This window comes from Chiloscyllium plagiosum, unplaced genomic scaffold (assembly GCF_037043375.1).
Source record: "Chiloscyllium plagiosum isolate Xiang-an unplaced genomic scaffold, Cpla_swu_hap1 HiC_scaffold_1, whole genome shotgun sequence".
Taxonomy (NCBI): domain Eukaryota; kingdom Metazoa; phylum Chordata; class Chondrichthyes; order Orectolobiformes; family Hemiscylliidae; genus Chiloscyllium; species Chiloscyllium plagiosum.
The window spans coordinates 2802283-2824110 of NW_028270139.1; the positions used below are offsets into that span (position 1 = coordinate 2802283).

Genomic DNA, 21828 nt, shown 5'->3' on the forward strand with positions numbered 1-21828 from the left:
GCATGATTTTTTTTCATTGTAAGCAATGCCGCCCCCCCCCTCCCCCAGTCAGCCAATAACAAAATGACATTTGCACTTGATGTTATTGTTTAGGAAACAGGTTGTGGAACATGCATCAAAGTGAAAAGAATTGTGAAGGTTTTCTGTTTTGACTACGTAAGGAGAGAGATTTTCCCAGGACTATTTTCCTATGTAAACTGTTACGTCAGACTCTCTGTAAAGGAAATTCTTCTGGTATCAATAAATGCTCGTTCATGGACAAGTACTCATTCACAGAATGTCCACAATAATAGGATGAATACTGTTCAAGACACAGAGTATCTAGGTTACAAGTATCAGAACTGTAACCATGTCATCTTCCTTTAGTGGAGATTCTGATACCTACTGGACCACAGACTGACTCTTATTTCACACAAGATCACCATGAACTCAAAGCCTTTTTATTGCTAGGACGTTCTGGGAGGGCTCATGAATATGCAGCCATATAAACTCCATTTCAACTTAGGTACTCACTAGATTTAAAAATGTTCCACATGCTCTTTTATAAATCAGCATTCAGAAACTTGGCTTGCAGCAAACACTTTTTAATTTGTACAGTGTTTTTTATAATAGAGGCACAATCTGGATATGAACTTCTATAGCAAAGGGACCAATAACCAAAAGGAAAAATTAAATAATGCAATTATGTTTTACATTAAAATATGAGGTTAATTTAATGTTAAATATTTGATATACAGAACGCAGAAGGCATTGCCACAAAGTTTAAACAAAATGACAATCCAAAAGCTTTACACATAGGAGCATTAATTTTAAAGACTGTTTACAATGTGAGAGAAAACATTCAATCAGTGAGTGACAGTATGCTGTTAGCAAGAAAAGTAAGCATGGTCATAAGACTAAACTCAAATAGAGTTATTGGAATCCCACAACAGAAGCATATAAGGAGGTAATAATTAACCCAAACTTGTTTTTCTCACTTTTCTATCTCTTTTCCATGCTGACTTAGAGGTGGCAAGAAATTAGTCACGAATCATAAAATGTTTCGAGAATCTCAGTAACGTGACTGAGTGGGAAAATGCATTGTTAAAGGCACACGATTGTAGACAGAAGGCTGGTACGTGGCTTAATTATTTCGAGTTATACCTTTAGGAAAACAGCAATGATGCCAAATCAAAAACAAACAAATCTTGAAAGTTAATGGCACCAAGTGAACATATTCACCAGATGTTTGTAAATATTAATAGGTCATCGCTTAATGCCTTTGTAATAAAGTTCTGTTTGCCCCTCCCTGATCCAGTCTCAAGGATTCTCATTTGACACAATTAACAAATGAATAAACAGTCTATTGGAAGTATAGTGTTGGTGGTAATTTGGAGGGCTAAAGCAGCCATTTCCATCAGCACAGACGCTTCATTTAGGAGACATTTAGCCTATTGCTTTGCAAAGTCATTAGGTTTTGCTTAACAGTTCACTTGCTTTGTGAACTCAAGTGCCCTTTTCTGAAAGAACTTGTATAAAAAATTGTCAATCATGTTTTCAAACAATTACACTGTAGTGACCAGAAGACACCAAACAAATATAGTTACCGTTCAGTGCAAACCTGAATTTAGATATATACTAACTATTCCCCTCTAACCCCTGTACAAAAAGGAATAATCTTCTTAGGTCTTGGTCTTATAAAGTTTATTCAGTTACATAAAATGACCATATTCAATCTAATTTTTCAGATTAACATACAGCAAAAGTGAGAAACAGCTATCTCATTGACCACAATTTTAGTTACTTTCTCCCTGTCTCATAATAGGAAAAAGATTCAAATAGATTTTATAACCACATCAACTATTTCTTCAGGTTTTGAGATATCACTGTTCCTCCAGCCAGGAAGGACCATCAGAACCAGGGGCCTTCAACTTGATGTGAAATTGTTTGAGCACCTGTTCAAGTTGTTGCTGGTTGCCAGCAAAGTAGGCAGATACAGCATTGTGAAAGAGAAGGAGCTGGTTGTGCATGACTTTAATCTGTGGAGAGAACAGAATCATTACTATTCAAAACAAAAGGCAGTGTAAGACTTTGTAAACAGAAAGCTCCAACATTTTCTCCTGCTCTTTAAGGCAATAACAATACTGCCGAATGATTAGTATTTGCCACAGTGTACTTCCTAATCAACAAAAATCACTCTGCACGTTTTATACACAGCTACACAAGAATGAAAAACTTATGTTATATGAATTCAGATTATATATAAAAGACTGTGTTTTGCACGATGTGAATGGATTTATGTCGCTGTCGTGACTGGTTTCATTTACGGGCCTTTTTCTTGGAACCTTAGTTTTATAAAGTTTATTCAGTTGCAGAACATGAAACATCCATTAAAAACAATTCAAGCTGAAGGAAAGCAGGATATATAAGATGCAATGGATATCTCAAAGGTTTTCCCTTGAAATGTAGTCACTTATAATGGTGGAAATATAGCAACAAATTTGCATACAGCAAGCTTCTACAAATATTAATGACATTAATTAATGATAATGACCAGATAATTTAACTTTGTGATGTTGATTGAGGAATGGCTGTTGGCCAGGGCACCAGCTCAGTCTCAGTTCTCCTTCAAATCGAGGCACAGAATCTTTTACATCAACCCATAAAAGCCTCATTGAACCAGCCCACTGGGAATATTGCAGTGGATTTTGTCAGCTTGGATGTAGTATTCAAATCTCTGCAGCGTGACTTACACCCACGGTTGTCTAACCCAAAGGCTACCCACTGAGTCACTGCCAATGTGTCCTTTCTAAATGAGACCCTTTTGTCTTCTCTCTAGAATACATCTCAAATATGGTAGAGGGTGCACAGGACTCGAACCTAACTGCACTGAGCAGTCCATTAGGAGCCAACAACATACTTGTTTCCACTTCCCTTGCAAAGTGTTTTCAGATGTTGCAAGTATGTGAAAAGCATTATGTAAATGCACATTTCCTTTAGCAAGGTGTTTGCTTCCATTCCTCTGACCTTCCTGTGAAGCTGTGTAATGTAGATTGGGACCAGGAAGAAAGGACACCAAATTTACTTAGCTTGCACATGTATCTTTATTACAGATTTGAACTGGCTTGCTTGGCATTAAAATAATTTTTAAAAATAAGAACACTGTTAAATTGCAGATTTTAAAAATATTTTACGCCACCTATGGCACCCATCTTATCCAATTCTACAATTCACCATACCCAGAAACATTTGCCACTGCTGGCATATCTCAGAATGTGCTGGCGCCATCTTCAAAAGGCCACTGCACACACAGACGCGCACCAAGAATCTTACAGCTGCCCTGCAAAGTTCCTGACATTTGCTCTGGACATGGCAGGGAAGGGAAAATTAGAGTCGAGAGTGTGTTGCCGGAAAAGCACAGCAGGTCAGGCAGCAACCGAGGTGCAGCAGGATCGATGTTTCGGGCCAGACCCCCTCATCGGGAACCTTCCTGATGAGGGGCGCTGGCCCGAATGGTCGACTTTCCTGTGCCTCGGATGCTGCCTGACCTGCTGTGCTTTTCCAGCAACTAACTCTCGACTCTGACCTCCAGCATCTGCAGACCTCACTTTCTCCAAGGGAAAATTAGAGCCTGACTTTGAAGGCAAGGATCTAGAGGTCTGTGTGGTCACGGTGGTGCAGAACCTGGACCCCCATTTCTCACAACATCAGCAATAGGAGCCACTGCACCTGACCATGGTCAATGTCATCTCAGCTGAAAGCCATTCTCCCTTACATGACGAAGCACTGTAGATAACCACATGCTTCCTGGCCTTGCAGTTACTGTAAACAGCACAGCAATACCATCAGGTACGACAGACCTGGTATCTCTGGCTGAGGGGAACAGCAATACCATCAGGTACGATAGACCTGGTATCGCTGGCTGAGGGGAACAGCAATACCATCAGGTACGACAGACCTGGTATCTCTAGCTGAGGGGAACAGCAATACCATCAGGTACGACAGACCTGGTATCGCTGGCTGAGGGGAACAGCAATACCATCAGGTACGACAGACCTGGTATCTCTAGCTGAGGGGAACAGCAATACCATCAGGTACGACAGACCTGGTATCTCTGGCTGAGGGGAACAGCAATACCATCAGGTACGACAGACCTGGTATCTCTGGCTGAGGGGAACAGCAATACCATCAGGTACGACAGACCTGGTATCTCTAGCTGAGGGGAACAGCAATACCATCAGGTACGACAGACCTGGTATCGCTGGCTGAGGGGAACAGCAATACCATCAGGTACGACAGACCTGGTATCTCTAGCTGAGGGGAACAGCAATACCATCAGGTACGACAGACCTGGTATCGCTGGCTGAGGGGAACAGCAATACCATCAGGTACGACAGACCTGGTATCTCTAGCTGAGGGGAACAGCAATACCATCAGGTATGATAGACCTGGTATCGCTGGCTGAGGGGAACAGCAATACCATCAGGTACGATAGACCTGGTATCGCTGGCTGAGGGGAACAGCAATACCATCAGGTACGACAGACCTGGTATCGCTGGCTGAGGGGAACAGCAATACCATCAGGTACGACAGACCTGGTATCTCTGGCTGCGGGGAAAGGCAAGGCATGGATGTGGTTGGCATCCAGAAAGATTTGAAGAGAGCATGTGCTAAGAGAATAAATGGAACAGGTTGGAAACACACTCTGGTTCAGTCCAAGAGTTGGGAGCATACACTGAATGCAGGGTGTCCTTATTACTACATTACAATTACAGGCTTGTGGACCAATAGAAGTGTACTTTAAGTGGACTGGAGAAGTGCTGTAAGAGTTCTTAGAAGCTAGCCAATGTCTGTGGATATGGGATTCATGTGGTCAGCGCCCATGGAGCATGCTCTGAGATGCTGGTGCCTGGTGTTCAACACAGAAACCCTTTGGAGCGTGTGGCAAGCTGATCTCGCCAGGTACCTCCCTGACTTCCAAACTGAGAATTCTCACTGTCTAGCTTTCCTGTGGTGAGTGGTACGATCGAATGTTGCATACCAAATGGGGAGAGATTGGAATCAATGAGGTCATTAACAAATAATAATTCCCCATAATAGGCAACTTGCAGCTGCCTGGCAAGAATTCAGCCTTGATGCCAGGAATTTATTAAAATATGCAAATTGTCCCTGATGTCAAGATGGGCCTTGCCAGACTTCTTATACGAACCTGCCATATTTCTCACCATAATCCATATCATTCTAGCCCCTTCAGAGTCTACCCATAGAGCTATAGTGAATCTGGAGGCCAGTAACAGGCTCTCTTACCTAATTGAGTTTAACTTTGTTTACCCCAGTCCAACACCGGGGGCATTTCTTAATGAGCTAATTGAAGCATGCTCCATTCTCATCTTGTCTCATCCCTCTTCAGCCAGCCCTACCAGCATTTACTGCTCTTTTTTTCCTCCTCATTTAGTTTCAAATGTATCTATACTAGTTATTCTCAACTTCTCCCCATAGTAATGAGTTCCAGTTACCAGTCACTCTTTGGGTAAGGATGTTTCTGCTGAATTCCCTGTTAGATTTATTAGTAATAATGTTATATTTATATCCCTTGTTTGGAGATCCAAACCACAGCACAGAGAGGTTGGAAACCGTAGAACCCCTTGGGCTAGTGCCTTACAAACAATGTGAATCAAATATACAGAAAATACATGAGGACTCTCAGTTAGAAGAAAATTAGTATCAATTACACTTTTTGTAACTTTCAATTGGCAATGTTTTGCCATTTGGGTTCTGTACTTAACAGGGGATGTATTTTCAAATATTAAAACCATTAGAATTATACTGAGTGGAACATGCTGAGTGGACACTGGTTCGGCAGGCCACTGTTGGAATATTGCATGCAATTCTGGTCTCCTTCCTATCAGAAAGATGTTGTGAAACTAGAAAGGGTTCAGAAAAGATTTACAAGGATGTTACCAGGGTTGGAGGATTTGAGCTACAGGGAGAGGCTGAACAGGCTGGGGCCGTTTTCCCTGGAGCATCGGAGGCTGAGGGGTGACCTTTTAGAGGTTTATAAAATCATGAGGGACATGGATAGGATAAATAGACAAAGTCTTTGCCCTAGGGTGGGGGAGTCCAGAACTAGAGGGCATTGGTTTAGGGTGAGAGGGGAAAGATATAAAAGGGACCTAAGGGGCAACTTTTTTCATGCAGAGGGTGGTACGTGTATGGAATGAGCTGCCAGAGGATGTGGTGGAGGCTGGTACAATTGCAACATTCAAGAGGCATTTGGATGGGTATATGAATAGGAAGGGTTTGGAGGGCTGGGTGCTGACAGGTGGGACTAGGTTGGGTTGGGATATTTGGTTGGCATAGACAGGTTGGACTGAAGGGTTTGTTTTTGTGCTGTACATCTCTATGACTTTATGCTGTAAGAGGATAGGTGAACTTCATTGAAAATTCTCAATATTCCATATAAAATGTTCTGCCATGTATGACTGAAGTACATTTTTGAAAAAAAAAATGTTTTCTTCTACATTTACACTATTGTGCCCTTTCATAGTTTTAAAGGCCTTAGTGGATCACCCCTCAGTCTGCTAAACTTTCCCTAACAAGCATATTCTCTTTGTTTAAAATCAAAAAATCCTGAATGGTAATATCAAAGGAGGTTGCCATTTGACTCATCAATCTGTGCCAGTTGCCAGTCTTTTCCACACCTTTCCTTGCAAGTTTCCCTCTTTAGGTGGTTATCCAAGTTCCTTTGAAAGCTGCGGTTGAATCTGCTGCCATCATCCTTTCAGGTAGGGCATTTGCTTGGATATCACCTTCATGAATCTATTTAGTACTCTCTCCATTCTTTACAATAAGATGATAAGAATTGTGTACAGTATTCCAAATGTTGTATGTAATGAGTTTCAATAGAAGTTTAACACAATTGCTGGTTTTCAATGTTATTCCCCTAGAAATGAACCCCAGTTCTTCATTTGCCATTTTTATAGCCACATTACCTTGTGTTGCTAACTTTAATGATGTGTATTTCTGCCCTAAGATTTACTTCCCATTTAAACTCTGATTATTCAAAATGCATAATCTTACACTCATCTATAATAGTTTATGCTGAATTAATTTATCAACCACCCACATCCATTCTTCACAGTTATTAATGTCTTGATGTATTCTATAGCATTCTTCCTCAGTATCAAGGACACACCTAAATTATTGCTGTCAGCAAATTCTGAAACTTTACTGCTGGTCCCAAAGTCCAAGTCATTTATACGAGGGTTGAAAAACAGTGGTCCGTGCCTTAATCCTTACAGAAAACCCCTTCCCATATTTTGCTAGTTTGAGTGGCTACTTTTAACCATTATGCATTAGCTATTTTGCAGCTAGCTTACCATTCTTTACGCTACTTGTTCCAAGAAAGCACTCACGCTCTGATCTTAGTCAGGAGTTTGCAACTTTATCAAAGATCTTTATTTGATTCATTTGTGAAACATGGGCATTTATTGCCTGCCCCAGTTGCCCCTGAGGTGGTGATGCTGAGCTGCCTTCTTGAACCATGGCAATCCACGTACTCTGAATAGACCTACAACACTGCCTGGGAGGGAATGTGATCTAGCGATAGTGAAGGAACAACAATATATTTCAAGTCAGGATGGTGTTCCCACGTACCAGTTGCCCTTGCCCTTCTAAGTAAAAGTGGTTGTAGGCTTGAAAGGTGCTGTCTAAGGATTTTTAATGAATTTCTGCAGTACATCTTGTAGATAGGATAAACTGCTGTTACTGAACACTGGTGGCGGGGGGAGTAGATGTGGTGCCAATTAAGCAGGCTGGCTTTGTCCTGGATGGTGTCAAGCTTCTCTAGAGTTGTTGGAGCTGCACTGATCTGGGCAAGTGGGGAATGTGCGATCACACTCCTGACTTGTGCCTTGTTGATGATGGACAGACTTTGGGGAGTCAGAAGGTGAGTTACTCTCTGCAGTATTCCCAGCCTCTGACCTGCTCTTGCAGCCACTGTGTTTATGTGGTGAGTCCAGTTGAGTTTCTGGTCAATGGTAACTCCAAGGATGTTGATAGTGAGGGATTCAGTAATGGTAACACCACTGAATGTGAAGGGAAGGTGGTTCCAACAACACTACATCTTTGAGTTTCAGATTCTCTATAAAATCAAGTTTGACACTGTAGGATTTCCAGCTTTTTGCACAGCTCTATTCCTTCCCCTAAATTTGAGCCAGCAGGCTGTGGTTTGCATTAATAGGGAGGAACCATACTGTAGTTCATACCATCATCTCTTATCAATAAGATCAGGTATCTTAAAAGTTCAGGTTGTATAGGAAATACTTGGATTATTTTTTATGTGGCATATACTTCAAAGTTAATGGTTCATCAACAAATGAAGCTTGTTCAATAAGATTTGTTTAATACTCAACAGAATTGGGAGAAACATATCGAGTTTAACTTTAGTGCATGGAGGCATATCGGAGGAGGTTGATTCTGGATATGGATTACTGAGTTGTGAGGATTCTTATGGGACTTGACAGGGTAGTTGTGGTAAGGTTGTTTACTCTTCTATGACACTCTAGAGCTGCAGAGTATAATCTCAAGGCAAGGTGTTGCTCACTTAAGACAGAGATGTTTTCGCTCTTACAGTAGTGAATCTGTGGAATTCTTTACTGCACAGGGCTGTTGAGGCTGAGCACTTTCAAGATTTTAAATCAGTATTTTTAAATACAGATTTTTAATCAGTAAGGCTTTCAAGTGTTATGGGGAGAAAGGAGGAAAGTGAAGTTAAGAATGATCAAATCAGCTATGACCTTATTGAATAGCACAGCAGACTCAATGCCTACTTCAGCATTGCATAGTCTAAACTTGGCACACTGCAATGGACCCACCGACCTGTAGCAGCACTACAGGACCTGGGTTGTGCACCTCCCAGCAGTGCTGGAACTCCTATTGTCTACCCAGTGCTATGTCTGCTTCCCAAATTGCTTGGTATTTGACTAGATAGATAATGTAAGATGTAAGCATGATACAAGCACAATAGGATCTGAATTACCTTTCTGTGTGGTTTAGCTAAACCTTTCCTGTTAAAGCCACATTACTACATAATCTCATTCAGTAATGTGCAATAACACACAAGATAAACTAGCCTTTTTCACAATACCTTGTTTTCATCCAGAAACTTCAGTTTCACTGACACACTTCCTCGAAGCTTGTCAAACTTCTCTTTGTGAATCTGGAATTGTTGCTGAGACTGCTCAATTTTTGGAATTGTAACAGCATCGCGAGGACCAAGGTTCAGTTCCTCTAAATCAGTACGATATGCATCATACTCTATCCTGCAACACAAACCACAGAACAACATAAATCCTACAAATTACCATCGCAAATTAATGACATCAAATGAAAACAGCAGCTGAAAAGACATTTTTTTCTCAAGATATCAGTTCTAATAAAATACATTCTGCAATGTCTTCTGTATAATCACAGTATCTGTGGAATTGTATGCTATAAGGATAAAAAAAATTCTCAAATATACAAAAGGTTTCATTACCTCAGAGGTAGCAGCAGCTTTTTTTTAAAAATTATGGTGTGGTGTTAATGAGTGAATTTTCTACATGACCTTATCAAAATACTGCCAAGAGAATCGGATAATTACTGAAGTCATAAACGTCAAACAATATTTTCCTAAGCTGTACAAGTTGGGATGGCATGCATTGTATAATCTGTTCATATTTCATGCTTCAGTATGACAAGAATACAGACTTGGTTCAATTTCTCTTACTGTCCCAGTGCTGATACTTACATCATACAAGGTGTTGCCATTGCCCCCCAGAAAAAGATTGCTGCTCACAAAGCAGTGTGTGTTTAATTATAATTTCAATTCTTATTAAAAAAAAGAGAGGACAAGTTGTGCTTGTTTATAATAGCTGCCAGGTCTCATGCTTCGATGCAATGATGTAACATAGTCACTGGGTTCAGGTAACCTTGCAAAGACATTTGAAACCCTAGACTTCACTGCACCATTGTAGCTCTCCAAGTCAGCTTCGTATTCTATAAACCATACAAAAAGTTGCAAGGATTAACATCATTATTTCTTTGTGGATTATTGTTGAAAATGAGACTCCCTAAATGGTTTAGCATGTTTGTTCAGTGAGTAAGTGACCTCTAAAGAGAAGAGAAATTCCAGATTTGATGCTGTACTAGTAGATTCAGCTGGGACGTAGGAGGAGCATGCTTGTGCTTAGAGTTTATGAGGGCTGGGAGGAACAGGAGAAAAGATTAGCCAGAAATACTGTCTCTTACCTCAATTAAGTGAACCCATTAAAAAATGTAGAGACGTGGTCTTTGGTACAGCTGCAAAAGTGTGTATTTATAGAACTAGTTTAATGTAAAAAAAAATCCTGAAGTATTGCATAGAGTCTTCAGGAAGGTGCCTGTCCACAAGCAGTAAAATTAGAATGCTCAAAAGAATGGTCAAAGGTGTGAGAGATTGGTGAAGGCAGGAATGGAGGAGGGCCAAGAAGAGAGTACTGCAGAATGTAGGGCTTAGCTTAGCTTAGCATGGCGAGAGTTGGGGAGGAAATATAGTGCAAAGGAGGCCAAAACCAGAGAAAGAAATGAAAACAGAAAATTATGGAAGTACTCAATAGGTCAGGTAGCATTTATGGGGAGAGAGAAAGTGATTTATTTTCAAGTTAATGAGCATACATGAGTGTTAGGGCAAGGTGGAGATATGATAGGTTTTAAGGAATAGATGGGGCAAGCACAAAGAAAGGTCTCAGACAGGATGGAAAACAGGGGAGTTCAATGACAGGATACCTAATGTACAGCGCTGAAAGAAATGTTAAAAAGATCATAGAATATAGAAACAAAAATATGCTTATAACAAATGCCCTGCAGTCTAGAAGAAAAAAATACAGAAAAACCACAATGTGCAAAACAGAGGTGGAAAGAGATTTATAGTCCTAAACTGAACTGAGGAAAAAGGCTAGGGATAGGGGGCAGTTTCAGGCTGGAGGAGGTTATGGAGGTCAGAAACCATTAAGATATTTAAAGAAACAACTAAGAATTTTAAATTTATGGTGTTCTGCAACAAAGAACAAATAATGTGATTTTCAAGGTGATAGGTGAAAGAAGAGGTGGATAAAAAGTCCCACCATCAGCATAAATACCATTTTTTCCAAGGTGCCACCAGTTCTGATGGGTCACTAGACTCAAAACTTCTCCAAAGATCTGCAAAACCGGAGTTTCTCCAGCAATTTTTTCCCCCCAGATTTTCAGTCTTTTGTCTTGGTTTAATGGTGGTAATTCAGGTTGGAAGATCATCTTGGTCAAATAAAATGCCAAAGTGATGAAAAATCCAGTTTAGACTGATCAAAGAATGGCAATTATGAAAGGTTTGAAAGGCAAAAGCCTGTTTTCTCTTAGCCTAAAGAGAACTACAGGTTACTGAGACAAATATCATATCAACAGTATGACAACACACAGGATTAAAAACAAGAAAAAATGCTGGAAATCACAGCAGGTCAGGCAGCATTCACAAAGAGAGAGCAAGCTAATGTTTTGAGTCTAAATGACTCTTCAGAGCTGACGCAAAGTGTGGAGGGGGCAGCATTTTTTCAATAGCGGGTGAAGGTGAAGGGTGGGTGTAGGGGTGTGGATGCTCTGATAACGCACAGGAATTGGACGAGTCAAGAAAGACAGTAACATTACTTGAGTTAAATACAAGTCCTGTGTCAAGATGAAGTCTCCAAGGGACAGGTAGATGAGGAGAAGGAATATCATGAAATCATAGGAACTTTCAAAGCAACAGCGTAAGGTGGAAAGTGAAACTTTTGCCAGAAAGTCACTGGATATTCTCAGATATGAAATAAAAAAGTTCAAGTGATTTCAGGAAAAAGGGTTTCTTCAGAGCAAATGCAGAATGAATTGGGATTAAAAATAAGATGGATTGAAAAATAGAAAGAAGTCATCAAAGCAGAAACTCAGACCATAGACAGAGTTTAGGAGAGTTGGGAAGGATAAGAGGTGGCTGTGATCAAGGCTCAGAACATTTACTTACAGGGAGAGGTGTAGGAAGCAGAGCAAAAGACACAATTTGCAATGGTTGAAAAATAAGTCTCAAGAACAAGGAAACTATCTTGGATAAACACTGAGGAGCTGAGAGGGGTGAGCAGAGACAGCAGTTTTTAATGGAGAGCTGAAAACAGGGTGAAATGTTTAAAAGGGGAAGGAGTAATATGGAGGAGTAATCGCAAAAAAGGTGACCATGTAGCTTGGTATTAAGAACTACATTATCAGACAATAGTTACAGCAATGTAGAGATGGAAGATCAGTTATCGCGCTGCAAGGTGTCAACAGCTTCTTTCAGTCAATTCCAGGATGGCAATAAACCACACTTAGAGAGAAAGGGGCTTTTATTAAAATGATCAGACACTCTGGAGGGAAACATGCATAGACGTGGTGATTCACTGTCACAGCAGCCAACCAAGAGAATGGTGGAGGGCAGGAGGAAAGAGATTGATGACATTAACTCCAGGGACATACTAGGTCTGAAGACAAATGAGAATTGAGGTGAGGCAGTTGATTCCTACTTCTAAGGACATTATAATAGTTACTATAATGGGGCTGTTAGAGAATAATGAGCGATGCACAAAGGACAACCACGACTTTCTATAATGGGATTCATGCCTGAATAATTGCTTTGGTGACTGAAGGCAGGAGTAATGATGGGTTATAGTGGATGAGGGAAATACTTAAAATGGGGAAATGAAAGGTGACATGGCTCGATATTGGAAGATGAGAGGGAGGGAGTCAGAAGAATCCAAGGAGAACTGAAAACCCATCAGACAAGATCAGATATATGATAAACCTTACATAGCACCTACTGATATTCACTTTGAATGCCTACACATGAATATCAATTAATAGTTGAGGTACTAAGGAGTTCTTTGTGTCAATTCAGCCATATATAAAGGAGTGGCCCTATTCAGTAGGGCAGTGGGTTTGAAAACAGCAAAGAGGGGAAGAAAGGAAAAAGTAATAACTTTATTGGAACAAATGGGAATTGAAAAGTTAAAATTATACATGTGTTTAATTGACGAAATACATATATTCATATCAAGGGAAAGTTAAACAATTATTAGACCATAAGACCTAACAATGTTCAAATCTGATGCTGAGACAACATGACTAATTCAAAGCTACCACAGATAACAAAATATCATAAAAGAAAGTGTCAATGATACAAATACTCAGTCAACATTAACCGTGTCTTGTACAAAACACTGCTTGGCCTATATCATCCTTTTTTTGCTGAAGACTGAAGTACACATCTTGTGTTACAACAGTTATGGAGGTCACTGCATCTGCATTGACAATGAACATCAAGCATCAAGGAAGTGCTTTCATATTGAAATGTTCTCTAAAGCTAGTTTTTCTGGCATTGTGTGTGTATTTGGAAGAGAAAGACTTCAGTAATCAGCACTAGAGTATTTTTCAGATTTGCATCAACTACTTCACTACAAAATTCTATAATATGAACATCATCAAGCATCAGTTGTGCAGTGCATGAGAGTATATATAACAAGAACAAGTAAAAAGACAGGGCATACAAATTAAATAAATCTGAGATCTAGTGCATTAAGAAACAGGACGGTAATCTTAGTCAGAGGATCAAGTGTAAATTGGAAAACACTTTATTATAATGTGGGATTGGAATCCACTTAGAATCCATTAGAGTCCACTTCTTCCTAATTAACTGCGTGCAGCTAACAGGAAATGTCTGCTCATTACAGGTTAGAAGCAATATGCACAATCTGTGAAATCAAGTTCTACACGTGTCATGGATACAGTTGAATACATATTTTTCTGAATTTTAACAACACCCATATAAATTCAGTAAAAGCACTATATTGTTTTGGAAATAGCAGCTGTAAAATTCAATTAATATTTTATCAAATTGCACCATTACAAATGATATACCTGGCATTTTCATAATGTTTTACTGCGATTAATGTGTCTTCAATTGTTTTGTTCACCAAAGTATTTACGCTGGCAATGAAAAAGTTAATTGCTCCAAGAAGGGTCTCCCCGTTTTTACACAGCAACTTCTGGGTTTCAGCATTATAGCCAAACTCTTCCTGAAATACACAGAGAATGATATTTGCTTGCATACAAAAAGACCAGTAGAAGGCTCCATGAAATACCTCAACACAGTATACCAATAAATATAAATCAGAGCTATGTAATGTTAACATTTTAGCTGAACACACTAAAGAACAAGATGACAGTAGTTACATTTTTGAACATTTTTATGACTGATACCATTGAAGCATATGGTTTTGTGTAAACTTAGGGGTGGCGGCAAAGTTCCTAGTTAGAGAAAAACTAGATGACTGCAGAAATAAAAACAAAGTGCTGGAGAAATTCAACAGGTCTGGCAGCATCTGTGGACAGAGAAACAGAACAAATGTTTTGCGTTTCAGAGTCAGGTGTTTACAGTACAGGAGGCAGCATTTGGCCCAGCTAGTCAAAAAAAAGATCTGACTAGACAAATCCATTTCCAGCTCTTCAGCCGTAGCCCAGAGGCTAAATCAACACAAGTGAACATTATGAGAATTTCTGATTCAACTGCCCTTTCAGGCAGAGAGTTCCAGATTCCTATACTGCTGGAGAGAAAGCATTTTCCTCAAACCCCCTCTTAGCCTTTTCCATCTTATCTTAAATCGATGCTCCCTTTACCTATGGGAAAAAGGCATGTTCCTACCCATCCCACCTAGGCTCCTCATAATCTGATACATCTCTATCAGAGATGTATCTCCTACTCAACCTTCACTACTCCAAGGAAAACAATCCCAGCCTGTTCAATCTTCCCTCAAAGCTCAAGCCTTCTAGCCCAGGCAGCTTCCAGGTAAATGTCCTGAGCACCATCTCGAGTGCAATGACATCTTTCCTATAATGTGGTGACCAGATCTGCACACAGTACTCTAGTTGTAGCCTAGTCAGTTTGTACAGTTCCAACATATCCTCCCTGCTCTTGAATTCCATGTGAAGGGCTAATGAAATTAACTATTTCATATTCTGTTTTAATTACCTTGTGTACCTAGTGTATTAAACATGCCTTCAGGCATCTGTGGATATGTACACCAAAGTCTCTCTACCTTTAGTATTCTCCAGGGTCCTACCATTCCTAGTGTAACCCTTTGCCTGGTTAGCCCACCTCAACTGCATTACTTTATTATTTTTTGCAATGAATTCCATTTGCTCTTGCTCCAATCACCTGATACTTTTCCCACATGTTATGACTAACTTCCTCAATATTTACTGCCCCTCCAAATTCCATGTCATCTGTGAATTGCTCAATTACACCTCTTACAGTTAAGCCCAAATCAGTAACATACACCAAGACAAGAAGGCCCCCAGCACTGAGCTCCATGGAGCCCCAGTGGAAACAGATCTCCATTCACCAAAACATCCCACTACTATTACCCTCTGCTTCCAGTATTTCAGCCAACTTTGGAACCAACATACCACTTTGTCTTAGATCCCATGAACTCCTACTTTCTTGACAGGTTTGCCATGAGAGACCTATGCAAAAGCCATGTTGGAGTCCATTTAAACTACGTTAAATGCACTATCTTCATCAACACTCCTGGTTACCTCCCCAAAACATCTGAACAAATCTGGCAAACACAATCTTTCCTCAACAAATCTATGCATGGTTAATCGGTGTTGCTCCAGGTGTAATATATATTGTCCCTCAATTCTTTGTAATATCATCATCAAGGTTAGACTGACTGGTCTGTAATTTCTTGATCCATCTCATCTGCCCCATTTCTTAAAATAATGGGACAATGTTAATTGTCCTCCAGTTCTCTAACACTTCACTTGTAGCCAGAGAAGGTTTGAAAATGAATGCCTAATATCACCTCAGTCAACATACATATCTTGACTAGGCTTGTAGATTTATACTTCTAAGGATGCTAAACCTGTTGGTACTTAGAAACACGGAAACAGATCCTTCAGTCCAACCAGTCCATGCCGAACATAATCCCAAACTAAACTAGTCCCACCAGCCTGCTCCTGGCCCATATCCCTCCACAGCTAACCTATGCATGTACTTATCTAAGTGTATTTTAAAAGCTGTAACCATGCCTCCATCCACCATTTCCACAGGAAGTTCAAAACTAGGGGGTATACTTTTCAAGTGAGAGGAGAAAGATTTAAAAGGAACCTGAGAGGTAACTTTTTCACACAGAGGTTACTCAGAGTGGCTCACGTGTGGAATGAACTGCTAGAGGAAGTGGTAGATGCAGGCACAGTTACAACTTTTAAGGGAGATTTGGATAGCTACAAGAACAGGAGAGATTTAGAGGGATTTGGGCCCAACGCAGGCAAGTGAGACTAGATTACTTTGGGAAATTTGGTCAGCATGGGGTGCACCATAGGGTCTGTTTCCATGGTGTATGACTCTATTTCCTCCTTGAATTTAGTTAAAAACCACACAACACCAGGTTATAGTCCAACAGGTTTAATTGGAAGCACTAGCTTTTGGAGTGTCGCTCCTTCACCAGGTGGTTGCGGAGGACACAATTGTAAGATACAGAATTTATAGCAAAAGTTTACAATGTGATTTAACTGAAATTATACATTAAAAAATACCTTGATTGTTTGTTGAGTTAGAATACCGTGATAGTTTCACTTCTTTCATATGTAAATCACAAAACTGTTTTTTAAAAGTTACATTCTCAGGTTAACTGTAACAATTGGTGTCAGCCAGATACTATGTTGAAGGTGTTAGCCCCGTGTTCCCTGTCTGTGCCATAATGTTTAGATTGATTCTAATCTAAAAAGTGAGTTAACAGAGTCTTACATGAATTCATGCAGTTTTTGAGCAAAGTACAATGTAACCCTGCAAGTACAAATTCACCCCACAAACGTATATGTATATGTGTGCAGGTCTTTGTGTGTGTGTGTGTGTCTGTCTCTCTAGGATGGGGGGTTGTGAGTGTGAGTGAGAGTGTATGTGAGTGTAGAGTGTCTAAGTCTGTGAGGTGGTGCACTTCTGAGGTCCAGGACATGCAACTTCGGACCTTTGGGTGAGCATCCTCTAAGACGGACTTTGGGACAGTCAGCAATGAAAAGTGGTTGAGCAGAGGCTGATAGCCAAGTTCCGTACCCATTGGGAGGGCCTCAACTGGGACTTTGGGCTCATGTCACACTACAGGTGACCACCATTGCACTATACACACACACACACTCCTTCACATTCATATACACACATACATGCACTCCTATACGCACATAGACACTCCTATGTCCACACACATGTATACACAGACACTCACTCACACACCCTTACAGACACACACTCCCACACTCTCACATGCATCCTCACACAGACGTAGACCACTCTGCACTCACACACACATATATATACACACTCTCTCTCACAAACACTCACAACCCCTCACCCCAGACACACACACTCCTACAGACACACACACTCTCCCTCATAGACTTGGACACTCTACACTCACATGCGCACACATATACAATCTCTCTCACACTCACAGCCCCCCACCCCAGACAGACACACACACACACAAAAACCCACATGCACACATATACATTTGTGGGGTGAATTTGTACTTGCAGAGTTACATTTTACTTTGCTCAAAAACTGCATGAATTCATGTAAAACCCTTATCTCACTTTTTAGATTAGAATCGGTCTCAACATTGTGGCACAGACAGAGAACATAGGGGGCTAATACTTTCAGCATATTGTCTGGCTAACATCAAGTTAATCTGAGAATGTAACTTGTAAAAAAAAATTGTGATTTACACATGAAACAAGTGAAACTATCATGGTATTTGAACAGATGAAAGACTCAACAAACAAACAAGGTATTTTTCAATGTATAATTTCAGTTACATCACACTGTAAACTTTGGCTATAAATGCTGTGTCTTACAATTGTGTCCTCCACAACCATCTGGTGAAGGAGCGTCGCTCCGAAAGCTAGTGTGCTTCCAATTAAACCTGTTGGACTATAACCTGGTGTTGTGTGATTTTTAACTTTGTACACCCCAGTCCAACACTGGCATCTCCAAATCAGTCCTCCTTGAATACCTACCATTGCCTAACACAGTTTTATCAGCAAGTAATTACTCCCAGTCCAGGCCGAATGATATCTTAATAAAAGTAGCTTTGCTCCAGTTTAGAACATTTACTTTGGCCCATCCTTATCCTTTTTAGTAATTATTTTAAATCTAACTGTGTAATACTGTCTCTCTCTCCAAAGTGCTCCTCTGCTGATGCGCCTTTCATTTGACTGGGCTCATATCCAAATTGCCCCTTCCTTTGCTGGGAGAGCCCAATGATTTTTCTTTAGAACGCTTTTCACATGCTGCAATTTTCGGTTTTCAGTTCAGATTTGCTGTATTTTGCTTTTATTGGGGATGGCTACAGTATGTAGAACTTGGAGGAAACCCTGGCTTAAACCATGAATTGATTGATACTCAACAAGCAACTAGGTAACACAATAACAGCTATGCTGCTATGGGTAAATTGAGAGATGCATCTGAATGCTGTGCTCTTAGAGTCATAAATTCATACTGCATGGAAACAGGCCCTTTGGCTCAACTTGTCCATGCCAACCAGGTTTCTTCAACTGAACCAGTCCCATTACTGATGTTGTCATGCTACATTAGAACAGCACACTTCAAAAAATATTTAGCTGGCTGCAAAGCACTTCAGGATGTCCCAATTTTTTATTAGTTTATGGAATTAAATTTTAGAATGAAAAATTATCTGGTTATCCATTACAAAAGACAGTAAAGCACAATGTTAATGAGGGGCCCTGGCTGTTTTTAGTTAAATGTAACAATTGACTCTCTGACTCCCTGAGTTTAAAATTCAGGTGTCTGCTGAAAATGAGACCTTACTAGCACATTTTCTTGTAAACATTTTAATCATCAGATGCTGTACAGATGTTGTAATTGCACTGAACAGCTTGTCAAGGACCTGGGGAGTTTGGGATCACAAGTCTTCAATACCACAGCTGAATGTTGCCAGGGCCACTGGCGTTTGGAGGAATTACTTCCTTCAAGAGCTTCCTGGTATCACAGGGGACAAATTGAATTGGGGAGAAAGTGAGGACTGCAGATGCTGGAGATCAGAGCTGAAAATGTGTTGCTGGAAAAGCGCAGCAGGTCAGGCAGCATCCAAGGAACAGGAGAATCGATGTTTCGGGCATGAGCCCTTCTTCAGGAGAAGGGCTTCTGAAGAAGGGCTTCAGCCTGAAACATCGATTCTCCTGCTCCTTGGATGCTGCCTGACCTGCTGCGCTTTTCCAGCAACACATTTTCAGCACAAATTGAATTGGTTAAAGACTAGCAACTGTGATGTTTGGGACCAATACAGACAGAGTTGGATAATGCACTCTGGTTAAAGATAGTTACAAATACTTCCGGCTTCTTTTTTGCATTGATGTGCTGGGCTTCACCATCATTTAGAGAAAGTGAGGACTGAAGATGCTGGAGATCAGAGTCGAGAGTGTGATGCTGGAAAAGCACAACCAGTCAGGCAGCATCTGAGGAGCAGGAGAATCGATGTTTCAGGCTGAAGCCCTTCACCTTCATTGAGAATGGTAATGTTTGCAGAACCAGCTCTCTAGTTGGCTGTTTAATTGACCACAACCATTCATAACTGGATGGGGAGCTACAAAGGCAGCTCCTTGGTTGCTGCATCACTTAGCTTAGACTACACTGTAGTATTTCTGCTATTTAAATTGCATGTAGTAGCTTCAGTGTGGCATTTATTACTGTGTACCGAGGTACAGTCGATTCTGATACAGTGCGATAGTTCTGTCCTCATCCAATCTTGCATTATAAGAAATTTGCGCTATAGCCGTACCATTGAAACTAATGGGGTCGGAATCACGTTATAGCCAATAATGTAAAGAAAGTTCACATTCTACAAATAACGGTCTAAATTTTTGGATTGCGTTAAAGCCAATTTGTGTTGAAGAAACAAGCATGAGATCAGAACAGACTGTACAGTAAGAAGTGTCGTCTTATATGCTTTACAGGCAGACTGTACTATACAAATACATCAGGGTAACAGAACTGAGTGCACGATTCAATGTTACAGCTGCCAGGAAGGTGTAGAGAGAGATTAACATTAGAGTCCATTCAAATGTCTGATAACAGCGGGGAAGAAGCTATTTTTGAAGCTACATGCATACAAACTTGTATATCTTCCACTCAAACGAAGAGGATGGATGAGAGTATAACCTGTGTGGAAGGGGTCTTTGATTATGTTGGTTGCCTTCCTGATGCAGCGGAAGTATAGATGAATTCGATGGCTTGTGTGATGGACTGGGCTGTGGTCACAACTCTCCGCTGTTCCTTTCGGTTTTGGGTAGAGCAGTTGCCGTACCACGTTGTGCTGCACCCAGATAGGATGCTTTCTGTGGTACAGTTATAAAAATTTGTAAATGTCTTTATGGACATGCTGAATTTCCTTAGCCTCCTGAGGAAGGCAGAAGTGTTGCTGTGCATTCTTAACTGTAATGTCAATGTGGGTGGACCTGAACAGATTGTTGGTGATCACCATTCCCAGGAACTTAATGTTCTCGACCACCTCCACTTCATCACCATTGATGCGGACAGGGGCGTGTCCACCACTTGGCTTCCTGAAGTCAATGACCAGCTCCTTCAGTTTGCTGACATTGAGGGAGAGATTGCCGTTCAGAGGGAACACTTAGCAACCTATAAGACTTTCACTGAAATCTAGAAGAATTGCAGCTCCAGTAGAGCCAAAGTATGTTTTGAACTGGTGCAGATGCATTTTCAAACACAAGAGCACAGCATCACAAAGAAATGGACAAATTGGAATACAAAGTCTAGAACAAGCCATATATTAAATAAGAGAGTCTCGGGCTCCCTGAGGTAGCATAATTTTCAACTCTTGTTGCAACTTGTTTTTGGCAAGATAAAGTTCTGTCACATTGAAAATCCTGCATGAAAGTGCATGTCATCAGTCCACAGTGTAGCTCAGTAGTGCCTTATAAGTATCCACAATTAAACAATCTTATGATAAATCAGTAAAAATACAATAAATTTTAAAGATCAGGAAATAAATAAATGACTTACATGGAGCTCTGGAGACTTCACACTAAGTTCTCCAAAAGCATCCCCAAGTTGTCGTTGTGTCTGTACTACTTGGTAGAACTGTGTTGCCATTTGTCGAGCTAGTCGCAGGAGATTTTCATACTTTTTCTTGGTCTCCCTCAGTATTTCTATTTGTGATTCAAGCTCCAGATCCACAGTCTTTGAGCCACGACCTAACTTTTCAGAAAGGACCTGTCGTGTACACTGCAAAAAAAATTACAAAGCAACATATTTTTGTCAGAAATAAATAAAAAATAAATTGGCAAGAAGACAGAGGTGTTTACTTTAGAACATAACATTGACTTAACATTAACTCGTACTAAGCTGCTGTTTACTTACATTGTAGGTTTAAAGGTTAGTTAACAACCTTTCAATAAATTTAACTAAAACAGGAGATCATTTATTACTCACAACATGGTACATCACAACAAAATTCCTTTGGATAAAAATGGCATTCTGCAGCACCACAGCAGACAGACAAAGGTTTTCAATTCCCATCCATGTATTAGTGGGTGTATTAGAATGGAAGAGGAGATTAAAAGTAGCTAGGCTAACTCCAGAATAAGTCCTCTTTTGTTAGGACCCTGAGGGGGTAGTCAAGACGTCTAAAACAAATGCCAGTAAGACTGACCTCCTCCAAAAGGCAGAAAAAAGACTAGGAGGAAGAACATAAAAGCTATCTC

General features: G+C 40.4%; 1 protein-coding gene across 6 annotated transcripts in view; it reads right to left on the reverse strand.

The window, feature by feature from the left end:
- Positions 1-568: 568 nt before the first annotated feature.
- The window catches only part of arfip1 (ARF interacting protein 1), a 214772-nt gene continuing 193512 nt past the window's right edge, over positions 569-21828 (reverse strand). For all 6 annotated transcript variants that reach the window (XM_043699966.2, XM_043699996.2, XM_088000080.1 and 3 more), the window contains 4 exons: positions 21128-21349; positions 13951-14108; positions 9128-9302; positions 569-2018 (listed from right to left, as the gene is read on the reverse strand). In XM_043699966.2, coding sequence (XP_043555901.1) covers positions 1863-2018; positions 9128-9302; positions 13951-14108; positions 21128-21349 — 711 coding nt within the window. In that variant the 3' untranslated portion in view covers positions 569-1862. The remainder of the gene's footprint in view (positions 2019-9127; positions 9303-13950; positions 14109-21127; positions 21350-21828) is intronic.